We start from the raw sequence: 17241 nt of genomic DNA on the forward strand, positions 1-17241 counted from the left end.
AGTGAGTCACTGGCAACCCCCAGCCTTGTCCTGTTGCTGATGCACTCAGTGCCCTTGTATTATTAATCATTCTGCAGAAAACGAGGAGACAGAGGTTCCTCTTGCCAAGAGGAACTTTTGATTTATTTAAATATGTATGTGTTCATACACACACTCTTGCTTGCTTTGTTTTCACGCAGATATGTTTGGGACTGTGGCCCCCTTGGATGTGTCGACTTTTGTTTAAAGTTGGGAAATGTCACTGCTAGTTTGATAAAAATCAAGATTTCAGGACCAGATTTTCACCAAGACGTTTATCTGTATTCAGTGATCTCGTTGCAATTAGCTACCTAGTATAATAGTAATTTATGTTATGAGGAGCTAAAATGAAAAAACTAAACTTTTTTACTTAAAATTATAATTGCTGTTCAAGATCTGTAGGTGTAATGCCAGTAAACAAAAAGTTGAAAAAAGACAAAATCGTAACTTTGAGAGTAATTTTTTTATTATAAATTATATCAAGCTACCCAAGACAGTACTTTTTAAATTATTATAATTTCCATGCACTTCTTTGATCCTGTGTTTGTGCCATGTAAAGCAGGCTGTAAAGAGAAACCATTATCAGTGCCAATGATGGTGCCTGAAGGAGATTCTTGTGAAGCCAGAGACTCCAAGAAACACTAAGTTTAATGCACACAAGTGAGATTTTATGCATACTAGTCAGAAAATTCAAAGTTAGGGTTCCCCTAGCAGCTGTAACTCAGCTCTGTTGTGTGAGAAAATTCTTCTGCTGCTCTTTATGATGATAATTTTTTCCAGTTTTAATGTGTTTTTGCAAGGTGGCCAAGTTACGATTACTGTGGGAACCATAATGTTAAATTTTATCTGTCATGCAAGGGAAATTTTACTTGCAATGCTGAATTACTCTACTTCCTGATATGTAATATATGTATTTGGGGGGAGGAGGAGGTGAGGAATTACACAAAGGATATTTATATTTATTTCAGCGTGTCAATATATCTAAGATTTATGTACTTTGGTGCAGGATCTGGTTCTTTTTTTAATGTCTCTATAGTGCTCCACACAATGCCCCTCTCATCTGAGAGAGGTTTGGATGTTACCACACTGCACATAATAACATTTTCACATGAGGATCGAATTCCACCTTGTGTGCATTTTTGTAGACTGAGGTTATTCATTGCATAAATCTTTGTATTTGAGTGGGCTGTGAGTGCCCTGCATTAGACCAGAAGAGTTGCCCAGGCATGTAGGTCCTCTTAAACTTAAATGATGATCATAGGCTGTTCTAGCAGTCAAAATAGCATCAGAGGTGTCTTGACTGATGAATCCCTTCTGTGTGTCCAGTCTAGATGTCATGCCAGTGTAGCCTCAAGTTTTTTGATGAGTCAGTATTTAGGAAGAAATGTTTGACTTTTTCTCCTGTGCTGGGCACTGGATAAAAAACCTTTGGATCTTCCACTTACTGCAGAAAGCAGGGGGAAGTACATGTCCAATGTATTTTTTTTCTCTTTTGTCATGGTTTAACACTACAGGCAGCTAAATATGACATAGCTTCTTGCTTACTCCCCCCTCAGTGTGAGACATAATCCTCCATCCCAGAGTGTACTGGGGAGAGAATCAGGGAAAACGAAGATTAAATTGGTGGGTTGAGATAAAGACAGGAAAGGAAGAGAGAATAATTTAAAAGAATGACACAACAATTAAAATATTCAAAACAAATGATGCACAGTGTAGTTGCTTATCACCTGCTGACTGATCCCCAGCCAGTTTCTGAGCAGTGGTCCCTGTCTAGCAACAACTGAAACATCTGCGTGTTATCAACACTGTTCTCATTCTAAATCTAAAACACAATAGTGTACAAACTACTAGGAGGAAAATTAACTATTCCAGCCAAAACCAGGACACCTTTCCCTTTGACCATTTCTTTTTAACTTTTCCCCTGAGCATTTTTTATTTCAAAAAAAACCAAACCAAACAAAACCAAACACACAGACACACAAAAAACCCCCAAACAAAACCACACACACACAAAACCAAAACAAAACACCCCACCCAACCAAGCAAAAAAATCCTTTTCATGGAACTTGCCTTTTGGATGATGAAGGAGAAATTGTAGTTAAGTGAGAGTAGCCTATCACCAGATGCAATAACCTTCAGGCATCAGGAGAGTTTGTGGTGAGGACCTTCAGCACTTGCTACTGGGGAGGAGAAGTTATTCCAATAGCTGGAAGGAGGTACTTATTCTCTTGGATTAAACTCAAGAGACTAAGTGCTGTTACTGCAAAACAGGAAAAGAAATGTATGTTTAAATTGTTGAGAGAAGGTTCTATAAGCAGAAATAAAAGAATGTCACTCATTACATGTATGAGTAATTTCTTGACTCCCACTAGCAGTATTTTATTTTCCTGTATTACTGTTGTCTAATTCATTGTATCTTTTGTTTTATAGTACCCATGCGGAGAAATGGATTTTGATTCTTCCCTATCATCTCAAAATTTTGATGATCAAGTGGTAAGTCGTGTTGTTTGTTTTAAAGCATTTTCAAACTTGATCAGAAGCACAATTTATTTTAGCTTCAGATTTTCTGCTTCTTATATATTTAAAAACCCAGCAAGTGAAGAAGCCTGCTGTAGATTTGTCCAATGTGGGGTTTTTTTTTGTTGGTTTGTGAGGGTTTTGTTTGTTTAGTTGTATTTTTGGTTTTTGTTGTTGTTTGTTTTTTGAGTTGTTCACAGCAGTTGCTGATGTTTTAAAATTGACCCAAACATTCTGGATTATATAATATCTACATTGTACTGGTAACTGATGAAAGCATCAGCATAAAGACTCATCTAACAGCCTAGGAACAAATTGGATTAGAGTAAACACAGCAAACGCAGCTGTAGGGTTTGACAGACAACAAAACCAGTTTTAGGGCAGTGTGAAAAGGCCTTGGCAGTTTTGAAATGTTATTCTTGTGTAAAGCACGTTTGCCTATTCTGGATGAACTTCTCTGCCTTTGGCCTCTTGGTAACCTCTCAAGTGCTATCCAGAAGCTGTTTTCACTGAAGGTGCCTGCTGGATGATGCTGATGCTGAGGTGTGCAACCCTGGCAGCATCTCAGATGAACAAGAATCCTCTTGAGTTTGCTTCTGCAAAACCTCACAACTAGCATTGCCTGCTGCTGGGAATCTCTCTTTTAGAAGTGTGTAGAGATGCTGTTCTCTCACCTCAGTGGCTGTGTGAGATATGTAGTTCCTTGTGAGTTTATCAGATGAGCACAAATGACTCGATGAACCTCTTCCAACTTGAGTTATTCTACGAATGCACAAGAAACAACTAGGAAAAAAACATGCAGTGAGCTGATAGGATTTGGAAAAACTGTGCAGGCGTCTGTGGTTGTTAATATTGCCACACTATAACCCTCCTTGTGTTACCCTTTGTTTTGTTGAGCATACCCTGTGCTGGTACTTAGCTACTTTTGTAGTGAAATAAAGCCTGGGAGAGAAATCTTTTATCTTTTTCCTTTTTTTTTTTTTCTCTTTTCTGTAAGATTGCCCTGAGGAAAACACCTGCCTCTTTCATGGTCTGCTTTAGGAGCTGCCTGTGGGTGACTGATTTCTTTGTTCTCCTTAGGCTCTGGAGGAAGCAAACGACTGCTTGAGTGACCTGCCCAGCCCCTTTGCCTACCTGCTGACCATCCACCTGAAGGAAGGCCGGAACCTGGTTATCAGAGATCGCTGTGGTGAGCCCCACCTTTCAGCTGTTTTCCTTTGATATTCACACAGCTCTCCTTTCACTGATTTCAGATTGGCAGCACATTGGCTTCTTTTCTTATCTCCAGTGCAACAAATCATTGACTTGTATGTCTTGTCCAGGTCAGAGCAGTAAGAGATTGGGTTTATCCACTGTAGATACACAGGGGAGGGAGCTGCCCTCTCCTTGCTGCTCCTCCTGCCTGATGGTGCAGCTTCAAACCACCTTCTTGGCTACTCCAGACACTTGTACCTATTCACTGAAAGAAAGTCTATTTGAGCTTAAAAAAAAAAACAAAACAAAACAAAAAACCCCAGAGAATATTTAGAGATTTATTAAATGATGGAGCTGCTCTAGGAGTGCTTTTGGAGTTATCTGCAAAGATGTTAATAAAAGGGAAACCATAGGAGCAGGGCTGCAAGCCAACAACCCTCTCTCTAATCTGAGATGTGACTGAATGATGATGACATTCTAAAAACCCCAAACCCAAAATCGAGCCCCAAATGACGTATCAAATAAATTAAAAAAGATTTGGGGAATTCCTGGAAAAATTATGTGAAAGTGCCTGCTGTTAGCCTGGCTCTTCTTCAGGCTGTTGCAACAGGGAGTGAAAGTGCTTTTAAGCAGCCAGTTGGTAGTTTCTCCGCTTGCTGTGGAGGGAAGAACTGTCCTGGCAGAGGTTCTGCAGGGGCTCTCTAAACCTGTCAGAGAGCTCTTTCATATGTTCAGTCTTTATTTAATTTTTTTTTTTGCGTGTGGAAACAGTTCTGATACTTCTGTGTTGCACAATGTCTGAGCAGTTTCTTTTGAGATGAAGCCATAGGGTTTATTCTTGCAGTTTTAAAGAAAATAAGCTTGCACAGTCTCAAGTCCTGTGAAGGTTTGCACCTGAAGGGACCTGTCTGATTTAGAAACGTTCTCACATGGGCTGCTTGTTGGGATTTTTATTGTCCACTATGTCAGTTAACTTTTTCCATGATGGTTTTTCATGTCTTCACAAAACTGTAACTTTTGGCCAAGTTTTTTGCCTTGTTTTTCCTCCCATTTTTTGGAAGGAGTGAATGAGTACTTAGATTAAGATCTTTCCTGGTTATATGGAATTCCCTAACAGTGTAGCAGTTCATCAGATTTACTAGCAAGCTGCACAAGCCAGGACACATCCAACTGCTCATATGAAAAAGATGTTAGAAATGAGCAATTCCAGCTGAGTAATATTTCTAGAGAAGACAGAGCATACTTTGCTCTAGGCTGTGTTTCGTTGTGTAAGAAAACTAATGCTTGTCTCAGTGCAGCACTGGACAGCACAGTGAAACAGCATAAGGGGAAAAAAACCATTTCGATGAGTCTCTGTTTTGTGGCAAATGACCGCTCATTTAGTAAACAGAGTGGGTGAGGTGATACATAATTCAATAAAACTCCTGCTTTTTATTATACAGGTAGTGGAAGGGGAGAAAATAGTGACTTAATCATTATTCTTCAGTCACCACTGTGCTGCAGTGCTGGCTCCTCAACACTGTGATGCATCTTTATAGGTCTCTGCTTTTGTACTGGTAATGTGGCATCTTTGCATGACACTCAGGCTTGATTTACAACCACTGTGCTTTTTCAACATGCTTTTAAATGTGGGAAGTTGTCAGCTTTGCTTATCTCTCCAATGTGAGAAATCCTCAGGCCTTGTGGGCTGAAAGGGTGTGACTTCCCTCTCCTGTCCCCACCCTGATGCTGGATACAGCCACTGTGCTGGGGTATCAGTGTACTCTGAATAATCTGAATATAGGAACATGTTGTCCATAGCCACCATGTCCTGTGAATCAGATTGTGGCTTGGGCTGAAGGCCAAATCATCCTCTTCCACATTTTGGGAACACCAAACCCAGCAATGCTGCCTGACACAGCTGGGAGAGGGCTCAGACCCTCTTCCCCACAGTTTTCCTTATGCAAAGAGGTGCCAGGGCTCTCCAGTGGGTAAAGCTTTGGTAATCCTTGTGCATTTCTTCCAACTCAGGATGTTCTATGATTCTGTGAAAGCTGAGTTGCTGGTCCTATGTTTTAAACCCTCCTCTGGTCACCTTTGTGTGTGCAACTTCAAAAATGCTTTGGTTAGGTGGGAGTGGTGGCAGAGAGTTGGAATTTCTAGGCAGGAGTAGAAATGTCCTGTTTTTTTCAAATAAATTGTTCATACTTTGCAGTCATTGATGCCAACCAACTCCAAATACCATGTGGAGTATTCTATACATTAAATAACAAAATATTCACGTGTAAACCACAAACTGAGTGAAGAGTTTATGCCAGCATCTCTAGCCTAAATCAGATTTAATGTAAGTCTTGTAATTTTCCTGAATTTTAATATTCAGTTATTATGTTATCAGCAATTTCTCTGGGGGAAAAAGTCTCAGAGCAGTCATCAAGCCCTTTTTAGAAGTTCTTTACTGAGAGATAAAAAAATGGCATTTAAGTGTGTTGTCCTGCGTTCTTCTCATGTTTGCACTTTTCCCCTTAATTTTATCTTGCAACAGTTTAAATAGCTCTGAAGGGAAGCAGCCCCACAGCACGGGTGGGTGATGCCCTCTCCTGGCAGATGAGTAAAGTCTCTTGTACCGGTGACTATTTCTGCCTGTTTTATCCCAATGTCAGAGGTATTTATCTGAATGTGTATATAAAAATAAATCTAAGGTGTGTGCGACCAAGGAGAAATATTTCTGCCCTTGGAAACAGCTGTTGCTGAAAAATCCTGTCTCTCCTCAGCAAATGTACAGGATTGTCCCTGAATTTACTCATTATATGCTTAACAGTTATTAATTAGGAATTAATTAAATTTGGCTGAGTGAAGGGGATCAGGAGTTCTGCTGATAACTGCAGGCTATAAGACCAACATGTGGCTTCACTTTTTTCCCACTTTCCAGGTATTTTCCTGACTTTTTGACTTGCTGTGTTCTGCTCTTTCCAGGATATGTTCCCTTTGGTGTGATTTAAATTCCTCCTTCCCTTTACCAGATTTTTATTGCTTTTCCCCCTCCCTTCATAGTGTTAATCCTGTTAACACTGCTCTGTCCTGTTTTTCTCTTCACCTTTTGCCTCTTGAGTTGCTTTTTGTCTGTTTGTTCTTTCTGGTCCCTGACTTTCTGCAGCTCCTCTCCTTGTACCTGCTCTTTATAGAGAGGGTCTGTCAGCCCAGGAGCCTGGCTCAGCTGCATGTGTTCCCTGGTGCTTCCTCTAAAATACAAAAGCAATGCAGGAAAAAAAAAATATTTTCAGTGTTTTCTTCCCCTATTTTATCTATTTTTTGAAGTGTAAATGAAAGAAAAAGCTTCCATACAGCAACACCCAATATGTACTCCAGCAAAGGAAGCCAAGTGCTGTTAGAGCAGGATTTTGGTTCTGGTGGAAAGTGGAGATGCTCTGAAAAATCCCTCTTTAGCTCAAAATTGCAGTACCCCCCCTAGGGATGCAGAATGAGAGAGGTGTTACCTGCTGATCTTCAACTTGCTTGGAGTCTGATTTACTTGCTTACAGTCTAACCCAGTCATACATTAGAAACTGCCTAAGCAGATGATAAGATGTGCTTGGCATCTTACCTGTGTGTACCTTTGGTGCCTTACATTAGACAGCACATGGGTCCTGTATTTAAAATTCTTGTAATTGATGACCCAAACACTGAAGGTCAGAGTTCTCAGTGTGTATATACACAGCACGAAAAACTTTATTTTTATGCACTTTTTATAGTATTATTGTTACTAGATGACATGATGCATTTCAGTGATGGTGAGGAGTTTGTGTCTATGTGGTTTTAATACTGTAAGTAATAAGAAAAGAGGAATGTATTTTATTGATTAAAAATCTGTTGAGCACAGCAGCAGTTCTGCAGAACAAAGAGATAACTATCTTATTTGGCTTAAAAAAAAAAAATCACTGGTGCTGTCAGTGTTGCCGTCTTGTTACACCCTTAGTGGTTTTATGACCTTGTTGACCCTGTTTTTGTGAAGCTCCCAACTTCCTGCTTTGAACTAGGAGAGGCTGGAGCCCATTTCTACCTTCTGGTTCACTTTCACAGGGCAGGGTGATGCCTCATGATCATTTGAGTCAGTCTAATGAAATCTGAAAGGTCCTGCTCCCTTTTGGCTCTGAGGTGCTCTGACTGTGCACATTTGCTGCCTGTACCAGTCACCTTTGCACAACAGTGATGCTGTGACAGGGAGCAGCAACGTGATGCCACAGCTGTAAGGAAATGTTGCCTTCCCTTACACCCAGCTTTGCTGCTGTTAAGAGTAAACAGAAACTGGGTTTTGAGTGCCTGTGCAGGTGAGAAGCCCCTCTCATTTCCAAATCCTGTACTTTCAAAGTCTGAGTATATTTTTCATCTGTTAAACAGTGTGGTTACAAGAAGTACACTTCTTGGATGTGATGTCAGCTGGTGAGTGGCTGTGATTGCTGTCTTTTTTCTTTTTTCCCCTCCTTTAAGCGCCTTGTTCCAGCCTGAACTTTGTGTGTGTCTCTTTTCCACATGGTTTTGTGTTTTGTAGATTTTTTCACAAGACCTTTGTGCCCCGTTTCTATTTCTTTCTTTAAAGTTTCATTTGTTTCCTGTTCCTGCACTTTGATTTTCTTCTCATTTTTTTCCCAAGGCAGCTGAACATGTGAAGGGAGCAAGATGGGATGCAGTAGTACAGAGGATGTCATTGTCTAGATAGGTGCACCTGGCTTTCCATATCCAGAGCATGTCATCACATGCTCTCATGTCTAACAGCCCCCACTTCCAGAGGGTCCCAGTGGGCTCCTGGAGCTGGCAGGGAGGCTGTGCTGCATGGGCAGCTCTGGAATCACTGAGAGCTGTGCTAGAGCTCAACCTCCCAAGGACAAAATAAAATGAAAGAAAGGGCTTAGGATAACACACTTTTAACTTCCAGCAGTAACGAATCTGCAGTAGCCCAGCACTCACAGCTCTGGGCTGTCCAGGAGCTGGACTTCGATGATCCTTGTGGGTCCCTTCCAGCTCAGGATATTCTGTGATTCACTCTCTGGGTCTGTGCTGATACCAGGGTGCCAGAGGAAGGGATGTGTGTGTGCTGTGCTGGGTATTTGTCAGCTTAGAGCAAGTAATTGTTTGGAAAGCAAACGCTCAGAGCAATTAGGCTGAATTGCTCTCTGCAAACACGCTGATTAATTTAGACTTTCTCTGTTTTCAGGGTATCTGCAATTAGATCATTAGGCTTTCAGATTTATTAATTATTGAGATGTATTAGGCAACTTTTCACACTTCTTTTTGAAAGGCGTAATCATGCCTAATTTACAACTGCTGAGAATTTGAATGGTGCCGAGGACTTATTTTGATATTTTCTGGATGCTGGGTAGGTCTGCGTACAAGAGCTGGTGCTGCAAGTGTTTATCTGTGCCAAAGGCAGTTTCTGGAAGTGCAACATGTGTGGCTGAAACTTTTTGCTTATATGCAGCGATCCCTGTGAGCATCCTTCCTGGATTGGCTGTGGCAAAGGAATGCACAGAGATAGGAGCCTCGGGAAAATAAGAGGAGATCAAAAAGAGCAATTTATGTGCATATCTGCCCTTGGTAAATTAATGTTAAATTAGGAAATGTAGGAATGGCAGCATAGAAAGAGAATATGTAGGGCCTAGAGAATACCCTGTGACTCTTCTTTTGTGGGAATTGTAATTTAGATAACAGGTTTCTTAAACTGTAATAGCTCCATCAGTCGTCAGAGCTTGCTCTTAGGGGGCACCTGTCTGCATTAACAGCTCACACGGCATCTTTCAGGTAATCTGTAAGGAGATTTTTTAGGTCAAAGACTGAGAAAACAAGAAAATCTGAATTGGATAGCTCAGCCTGGAGAAGAGATGTTTCCAGAGAGACCTTAGAGCCCCTTCCAGTGCTTAAAAGGGCTAAAAGGGAGCTGAAGAAGCATTTTTTTACAAGGGCATGTTGTGACAGGACAAGGGTGAATGGCTTTAAATTTAGAGATTAGGGTTAGATTAGATATTAAGATGAAATTCTTTACTGTGAGGGTGGTGAGGCCATGGCACAGGTTGGCCAGAGAAGCAGTGCATGCCTCATCCCTGGAAGTGTCCAAGGCCAGGTTGGATGGGGCTTGGAGCAACCTGGTCTAGTGGAAGGTGTCCCTTCCCGTGGCAGGGGCTTGGAATGAGATGATCTTTAATATCCTATCCAACCCAAACCATTCTGTGATAAGGTACCACAGAAGTTTCTCAGTGCTGCCTGGTGATGTAAATGTACCTTCTGCCCTGTCCTTGTGACCTCTTTTGAGTTCATACCTGAGTCCTGGGGACTGACTGGGAATTCAATGTTCCATTGGACCGATTTTCACCGCAGACAATTCTGTTCTTTATGTCATGTGTCCCTAACGGATCCCACATGGCATTTTGGTAGGGTTTTCAGTTGGTTTTGCTCAGTTCCTTTACCTTTTTTTTTTTTGTAATGGTGTTTCTGAAGTGTCTTGAATACGAACTCCTGTATCTGCATTTTTCACTCTGTTAATGTTCAGTTCAGGCATTTCCCCCCCTCCTTTATTCCCCCATCAGCTGTGGGTTTACACACTTCCTTCACACTTCTCTGGTCTTTTTGATTTATTGTGTTTTGTTGTGGTGGAGGTTTTTTTCTGGTTTGTGTGTTTTGTTTGGTTTATGGTCTTTTTTTTTTTTCCACTTGTTGGTTTGTTTTCCCTTGGAATCTATTGGTGCTGCTTGTTTCCAAGCAATGTTTCATTTCCATCTGGCCGTGTAAAACTAGCTGGGCACAAAACTTTCCAAAATTACCTGAATTTCCTGCCAGCAGAATACTTTTTTCTATTTCCCCTTTAAGCCTTGATCTGCGCTATTCCACTACGAGAAATATAGTGGTTTTCCACTTAAAATGAAAAATGTGTGTTCCATTTTAAAACGTCTTTACTCTTTGTCATAAATAACTCCGGTAATTCTATTTCTAGGAAGATTTTCAGATATTTATTCTTTACATGCATATAAAATAAATCTTTAATTTCCTTCTTCAGAGTAAAATTTAGTTTTTTAACCAAAACTTAAGATGGTCTAGGTTATATTTCACACTGTTCTTTGATTTTTCAGACTTTTAAGGCAGCTTGCTGGTAATTTTTATTTATTTATTTATGGAACAAGACTTGTTTCATATGCTATATTTCCAGTAAGTTTGCTCCTATAAAACAGTGTGTGGCTTGAAATTATATTGGGTCTTCTGGGTTTGTTGGGTTACTATTTCCTAATTACAAAGCAAATGTGTAGCAGTATGAGACGGTCAATGTGATCCATCTCTCGGTAGCTGCTAGAGGGCAGCAGTATCCATTTAAAAACACCATTAACAGCTTCTTGGGCTACTGAACCCTCTCCTACTGCTGTGTCCCAGCATCATTTTACTCACTGAAGCTTTCTCATGATTTAGATGATGTCTGATCTGCCTGCACTCATTGCTTTTTAGTGTTGGTGGGAGAAAATAGAAGTGAAATAGATATTATGCAAAGGAATTCCAGGGAGCATCACTGTCGAAATGAATGTTCTTTCTCTAATGGGGAAACAGGCCTAGCTGATGGAATGATTTCTTTTTTTTTTTTAGAGGTCATCCTTTTTTTTTTTTACTGCTATCGGGTTTGCTTTCGGCTGAGAAGTAAATTATCCTGAGTTTTTATATGTGTTTTGCTGTGTGTGAACATTTTTGTCATTGCATAATATTTGAATTAGCCTAAAAGCATCACACGTTGCCTTTCCAACGAGAGAGGTATTTTTGGGGGTAAAATTCTCAACTGAATTCAAGAATGATCTGTTCCCCCATTGACATTGCTACGGTTGGTGTGACTGAGATGAGAGATGAGCAGGTTCAGACCTTATGTTCAGAAAAGCCTGGGTGCACGTGCTGAAAAGTTGTTGATTCAGTTGCCTTCACTAGGAAATGGCTGCTAAAAAGCCTTTTTTTTTTTTTTTTTAATTGATGTGGCTTCTTCAGAAAATTATCCATTTCTGTCACACTTCAAAGAAGATTATAAACAAAAATCCTTTTTTTAGACTGGTTCATCTCTAAAATCACTAAGCGCTTTTCAAAAGAAGTTATGTTTTTCTGCTTAGATTGTAGATTGTCTCTAATAAATAGCTTTTAATAGATCCAGACATCTTTCTGAGCTTGAATCCAGAAGGCTTCAAGCCTTGAATTCAAATGCAGTCAGTATTTTGCAGTCTGTGCTGTTCATCCCATCAGGAGAGACTCGTCCACCTGGGTTGTTTCTCATTCCCTGTCTGCTTTTTAACCTGTTCTGTTCACCTGGATGCAATGGGATGTCCTAAAGAAAACCAGAAACAGCCAGAACGATGCAGGGAGCTTTGTCAACATCTTGGGAGTGGCTTGGGGGAAGCTCTGGGAGCCCCCAAAGGGGTCGTGGTGCCGTATCCACTCCCAGCATCTCTCTCCAGGCCATCCAGGTTCACCCCACCAAGCCCTCTGTGCTCCAGCTCCTGCTGTGGAGGTGACAGTCCAGCTGTTTGCTGGCACGGAGGTGTCATCCCGTCATTTGTATGATCCAGGAGCCACGCTCCCGTGCCGACCCCGTTCCCCGCCTGCCTAGTTGAGATGTTACCCCTCTGACAGCCAGACAGGCGAGCGCCGCCGAGCCCCCGCCCCTCCGCAATTATTTTCCCTCACAATTAACACCGGTACTAACTTGACACCTTTTCCTTGTTTGGCTTTTGTAAACCATCATCCCTTTCTCTATTAATTCCCGGCATTAATATTTTCTTTCGCCCGAGTGCTGCCGCTCACCCGTGAAACAGTTTGAACATTATGTGGCTGTCAAGATAGCGAGGGATTACCCAGCCTGCCTTGCTGGAGTAAGTGACACCACTGAGGCCCTGCTTTGAGATGTTTATTTTGAGAGTAAGCTGACAAGCATGAAGGCCTGATCCCAGAGTGGCAATCTTATTTAATTAAAGGCCTCTTTTTGTTATAGCTTTCCGCCCGTCTCTCACTGTTTTTTTTTTTTTTTAATATACAATATATATATTTTTAATATAAATATAGATTTATACAAATATATATTCCTTTCATATGCACATGTATGTTTCTGTGTATAAATAGATGTAAATATGAGGGTAGAATTTATTAAAAAAAATATGAGATTGATTGCTAAAGCCTGGCTCACATGAGCAATGCTGGGCAGCCCTTCCCCCCCTTTTATTTTCCTTTACTGTATAACAACCTGGAAAGCTTTCAGAGCAATAATGCAATTGGGATGCTTACTTAGCTATAGTTTTCCTGCTTCTCAGCCTCGAAGAAGGGGCTTGGAGTTTTCTACTTGTGGGTATTGGACTGGCTGTTTGCTTTCTCTGTATCTCCTATTTTTGTCTCTCTTTTCAGGTTTTGCCCTTGTTCATGGGTTTTCTCTGCCAAAAGCAGATGAGTTATGACCATAGACCACCTGCTTCCATCACCCTCTTCGTGCTTTCATTTCATCAGTTGCTTTCTCTGTCTTGGCCAGTTGCTATTTTGTGCACAGAATGGGTTGTGGAGACATTATTATAACTCTTATTTTTAATAATGCAGCTTTCTCCTGCTTACTCTGTAAATAAAAGTCAGGGGATTTTTTGCCTTTTTTTAAAATTTTTAAATGTTTTTGAAGAAGGTGCAAGAAGCTAACACCAAAGAGCTCAACGATGTTATTTCTTAATTCTGCATCCCCTGAGGGCTACTGCCCACATTGTGGGGCTACAATTTATCTGTATTTTCCCATTCCTTGTGGAAATTGTGCTGTTTTTAAGATGTATGCTTTGTGTAAGAGTATAATCATAGTTCTGAGAAGTTTTTAGGGAAAGGTCTAGTCCTTACCCATTGGAAACAATGAGAAGCTGCCCTCTGACTTCCCTGGCTTTGGACCAGGCCCTTATTATTATTCTGTCTTCAAGGAGAAGAAAAAGAAAATTCTCTTTAAGTTTGCAGCACTTTTTCACAAAAAAGGGGTTTATTTCAACAATTCTTATTTAGGAAAAGGATCAGCTGCAGATAGTATTTGAAAAACGACTGGTATTTTTCTTCTGTGAATGAAACACCCTTTATGTGCAGAATGGGCAGGGTTCTACAACTCCTCTCTTTTGAAATTAAAGCAGAATCAAAACTGTTTACAATTCTTAAAAATAAGTTTGTATGTCCCACGAGCACAGTTCTTTTCAGTGCCACGTAATTCCAAATAGATGCTTATATATAACTATTTTTTCTTGAGTTGAAGTCTGTCTTCACATAACACTGATCAGAGCTTTATATATTTAAATATGGACTTTTCAAATTCTCACTGTTTATCACCAAATTACTGACAAGACTGAGTATTTCTCTTAGACTGGGTTATCCTGGACTGCCATGTGTTTGTCACTCAGCATCTCAGTGGGAACCAGGGAGGACAGGTTGAGATTATTTCTGACTGTGAAGTCTGGTGTAGGAATCAGTCTTTCCTACCAGGAGCCCTTGCTGCAGGCTGGGGGGCAGCCAGGACCATCACCTTATTCTTCCAATGAAACTGAACTGTTAAGAGGGAAGTTTAATATAATATTCAAAATACAAAGTATCATAGAGAAAATATTGGATATGACAGATGAGTGGCACCTAGATTCAGTTAATTGTATGTGCTGCTACATCTCAGTTTTATTTTTTCCCTTTATTTGCCACTTGTGATATATTTTTGCTAAGTCTGTATGAATAACTAAGTCAACCATCTAGTTAAATCCTCCCTGTACCTTGTTCCCCCTTTTGTCCCGTGTCCTGCACGGTGCTTGGTGTTAGTGCAGATGCTGCCAGTTTAATAACAATAATAAAAAGTTGATTCCCTCTTCTGTTTTCCTTTGACAGCTGCAAGTCCTTCTATTGCTGTCGAGTGGCACGAGCCTCACGCTCTGTCCATGGACATCTGCTCCATAAAAATACGGGACATTATTGCCGTGGCAAATTGTGCCACTTGGATTAAAAAATGTGTTACCTGGACACTGCCTGGTTTCACAGAGTCTGTTCTGTGTGTGGTTTTTATCCTGAGCTGATGAACAATGTCGGTGTTTTTTCACTGGGACTTCAAATTTGTTTTTAAGTAAATTGGCAAGTGACACCCAGTGATGAAATCCTGACGGGTATTTTAGCTATTGTTACTGGTTTCCTTGGAGCTCCTATCCCAGTTACGATGCTTTTGAGTTTTGGTCCTTTTATATATTCATAGTCACAGGATCACATTTTCTCTTTTCCACTGTGCTGTTAGTTGGCCTGTAAATAGTCCTTCATCACTGCTGGTGTTCGCTCTTTTCCCAAATTAAAATGTTAACTAAGTTACTAAAGAATAATTAATGTTCTTTAAGAATAAAACAGCAGAGATTAGGCAAACTATTAAGATTTTTTTGTTGCCTGCTTTCACACAACGTTCTGGTTCGTCTGTAGATTTCCTGTATGAATGAACAATTTTTATATAGGTAATTAAGTATATGCATGTATATATAAAATAAATAATGACCATTTATTATTATTTACTATTTTATGAAAATATAATTTAATATTGTGGGGTTACATGGAGGTGTGCTAACCTGTTTTTTTATTATCACAGGTACAAGTGACCCGTACGTGAAGTTTAAACTGAATGGGAAAACTCTCTACAAAAGTAAGGTCGTCTACAAGAACCTCAACCCAGTTTGGGATGAAACTGTTGTGCTGCCTGTACAGACTCTTGATCAAAAACTGTGGATCGAGGTAAGTTTTGGTTTTAGATTTTTAAAAGATGGGTCAATATTTTTTTAAGCAATCATTTTCAATTTCAGAAACATTGATTTTTATTCGCTGTAGCAGCATAACATAAAACACAATCCAGTTTAAGAGTTTCAGCAATTTCAAATTAAAACGCACATATGTCTTTTCCAGATTTTACTTGCATGTTTTGCTTTTCGTCTGCAAAAACCTAAGTTGAAACAAAACTCCTTGACTGGATCTCTGTAAAGCTGTGGAGCTGAATTCTTCTCCCTCTTCCCGTGCTTGTGCAAACTCAGGAAAACCAAGAGTGGTTTCAGGAGCACGTTTTAAGAGTGTAATTTGGCTGGGTTGCACAGAATTATTACCTGGGATGCAGCCGTGACAAGTAGCAAAGCCTTTTCTCATTATGAGTAACGTTATAGTTACCAGAACCGCAAGCTACCAGTTGTGAGCACTAATTGCTAAAACGTCTGTAACCAGAAGTACCTGATTTTTGTGCAGTGTTTCATTAGGCTGTCGCACGGAGCATAAAGGAACAGGCACGATCCATAGCAGCACACATGTCTCTGTTTACATAATATTAAGAAGATACTTTCAAAATGCTAGTTAAATATTTAGTTAAAAATACAAATTAAAGCAGGGAGATGGAAAATGATCCCTGAATTATATCTAAGCTTTGATCTTTCAAATACAAAATTGAACTGAAAGGGCTTAAAATATCTGTTCTTTCATCGCCTGGGATAAAACTGGCTTATGATGTGAAAATTGGAAATATTTGTCTTATTTTGCTACCAGGTGTACGATCGAGATTTAACCTCTTCAGACTTCATGGGTTCGGCATTTGTAGCGCTCACTGAACTTGAACTCAATAGGTAATGTGTTTATTTAATTAAAGGTTATTAATGCAGCTTAATTGATTAACACAGGGAAATAATGAAATGCTTTTGTTCTGGCTTGGAATTTGTCTATTCATGCGAACTTTTTTTTTCAGATAGAAGTATTGGGAGCACATTTTAAGGGAAATCACTTGAGATAAATCTTTTACACACGTGTTTTCATCCGGCGTTACGTACCGGATTCAGATCCAACCTGGATGGAGCCCAGTTCTAGGGCTAACAATTTCTGTATGTGGCATTGTTTAGGGAGAGCTACACCAGAATAATTTATGGAGGTGGAAGACGAAAGAGGGGGAGAAGGTTGAGACCTGTTCTTATCCCCACGTAGCACAGGGTGCCTTTCCCTGCACACCACTGGGCTGGGGAGCGGTTTTCCCGGCCGCTGCCAGTGCCCCGTTTCCAGCCTCCCCCTGCAGCCAGCCATCCCTGCGGCAGCTGCATCTGGCCCTGATTTAGTGCCGAGGCAAGCCCTGTGCCTTTTGTCTGCTGCTGCTGCTGCTTGGTCTCAATGTGGAGCTGGAAGCCAGGAATTCAAGTTTTAGTTCTCTCTTTTATACTCCCTTGCTGTGCGATGACTTTTTTGGAGAAGATGAGTTCTCCCTGCACGGGTGTGTTGTAGGTCCTGTGACTGTCGTATCCGAATTTCTAGAAACATTAATGAGTTTATCCATGAGATAGTGCCACCAGGTAAATACCAGCATTCCTGTTTTTAGCAAGGGAACAGAGTCAGGGAGGGAGATTAAATGCAGGCAGAATAAATATCTCTGGAGTCAAAACCAGCCACTAATATTAGAAAATTCACTTGGATGAGTTTCCCTGATACTCTTCCTGTGAAGTGAAGGTAGTAGTAGCTTAATTTGGTGTGTATCTGCATATG

General features: G+C 40.4%; 1 protein-coding gene across 2 annotated transcripts in view; it reads left to right on the top strand.

Moving 5' to 3' along the window:
* The window catches only part of MCTP2 (multiple C2 and transmembrane domain containing 2), a 119942-nt gene that overhangs the window by 18972 nt on the left and 83729 nt on the right, over nucleotides 1–17241 (top strand). For both annotated transcript variants that reach the window (XM_064669067.1, XM_064669068.1), the window contains exons 4-7: nucleotides 2449–2511; nucleotides 3616–3724; nucleotides 15329–15471; nucleotides 16264–16340. In XM_064669067.1, coding sequence (XP_064525137.1) covers nucleotides 2449–2511; nucleotides 3616–3724; nucleotides 15329–15471; nucleotides 16264–16340 — 392 coding nt within the window. The remainder of the gene's footprint in view (nucleotides 1–2448; nucleotides 2512–3615; nucleotides 3725–15328; nucleotides 15472–16263; nucleotides 16341–17241) is intronic.

This window comes from Pseudopipra pipra, chromosome 12, assembly GCF_036250125.1.
Source record: "Pseudopipra pipra isolate bDixPip1 chromosome 12, bDixPip1.hap1, whole genome shotgun sequence".
NCBI classification, from domain to species: Eukaryota; Metazoa; Chordata; class Aves; order Passeriformes; family Pipridae; genus Pseudopipra; species Pseudopipra pipra.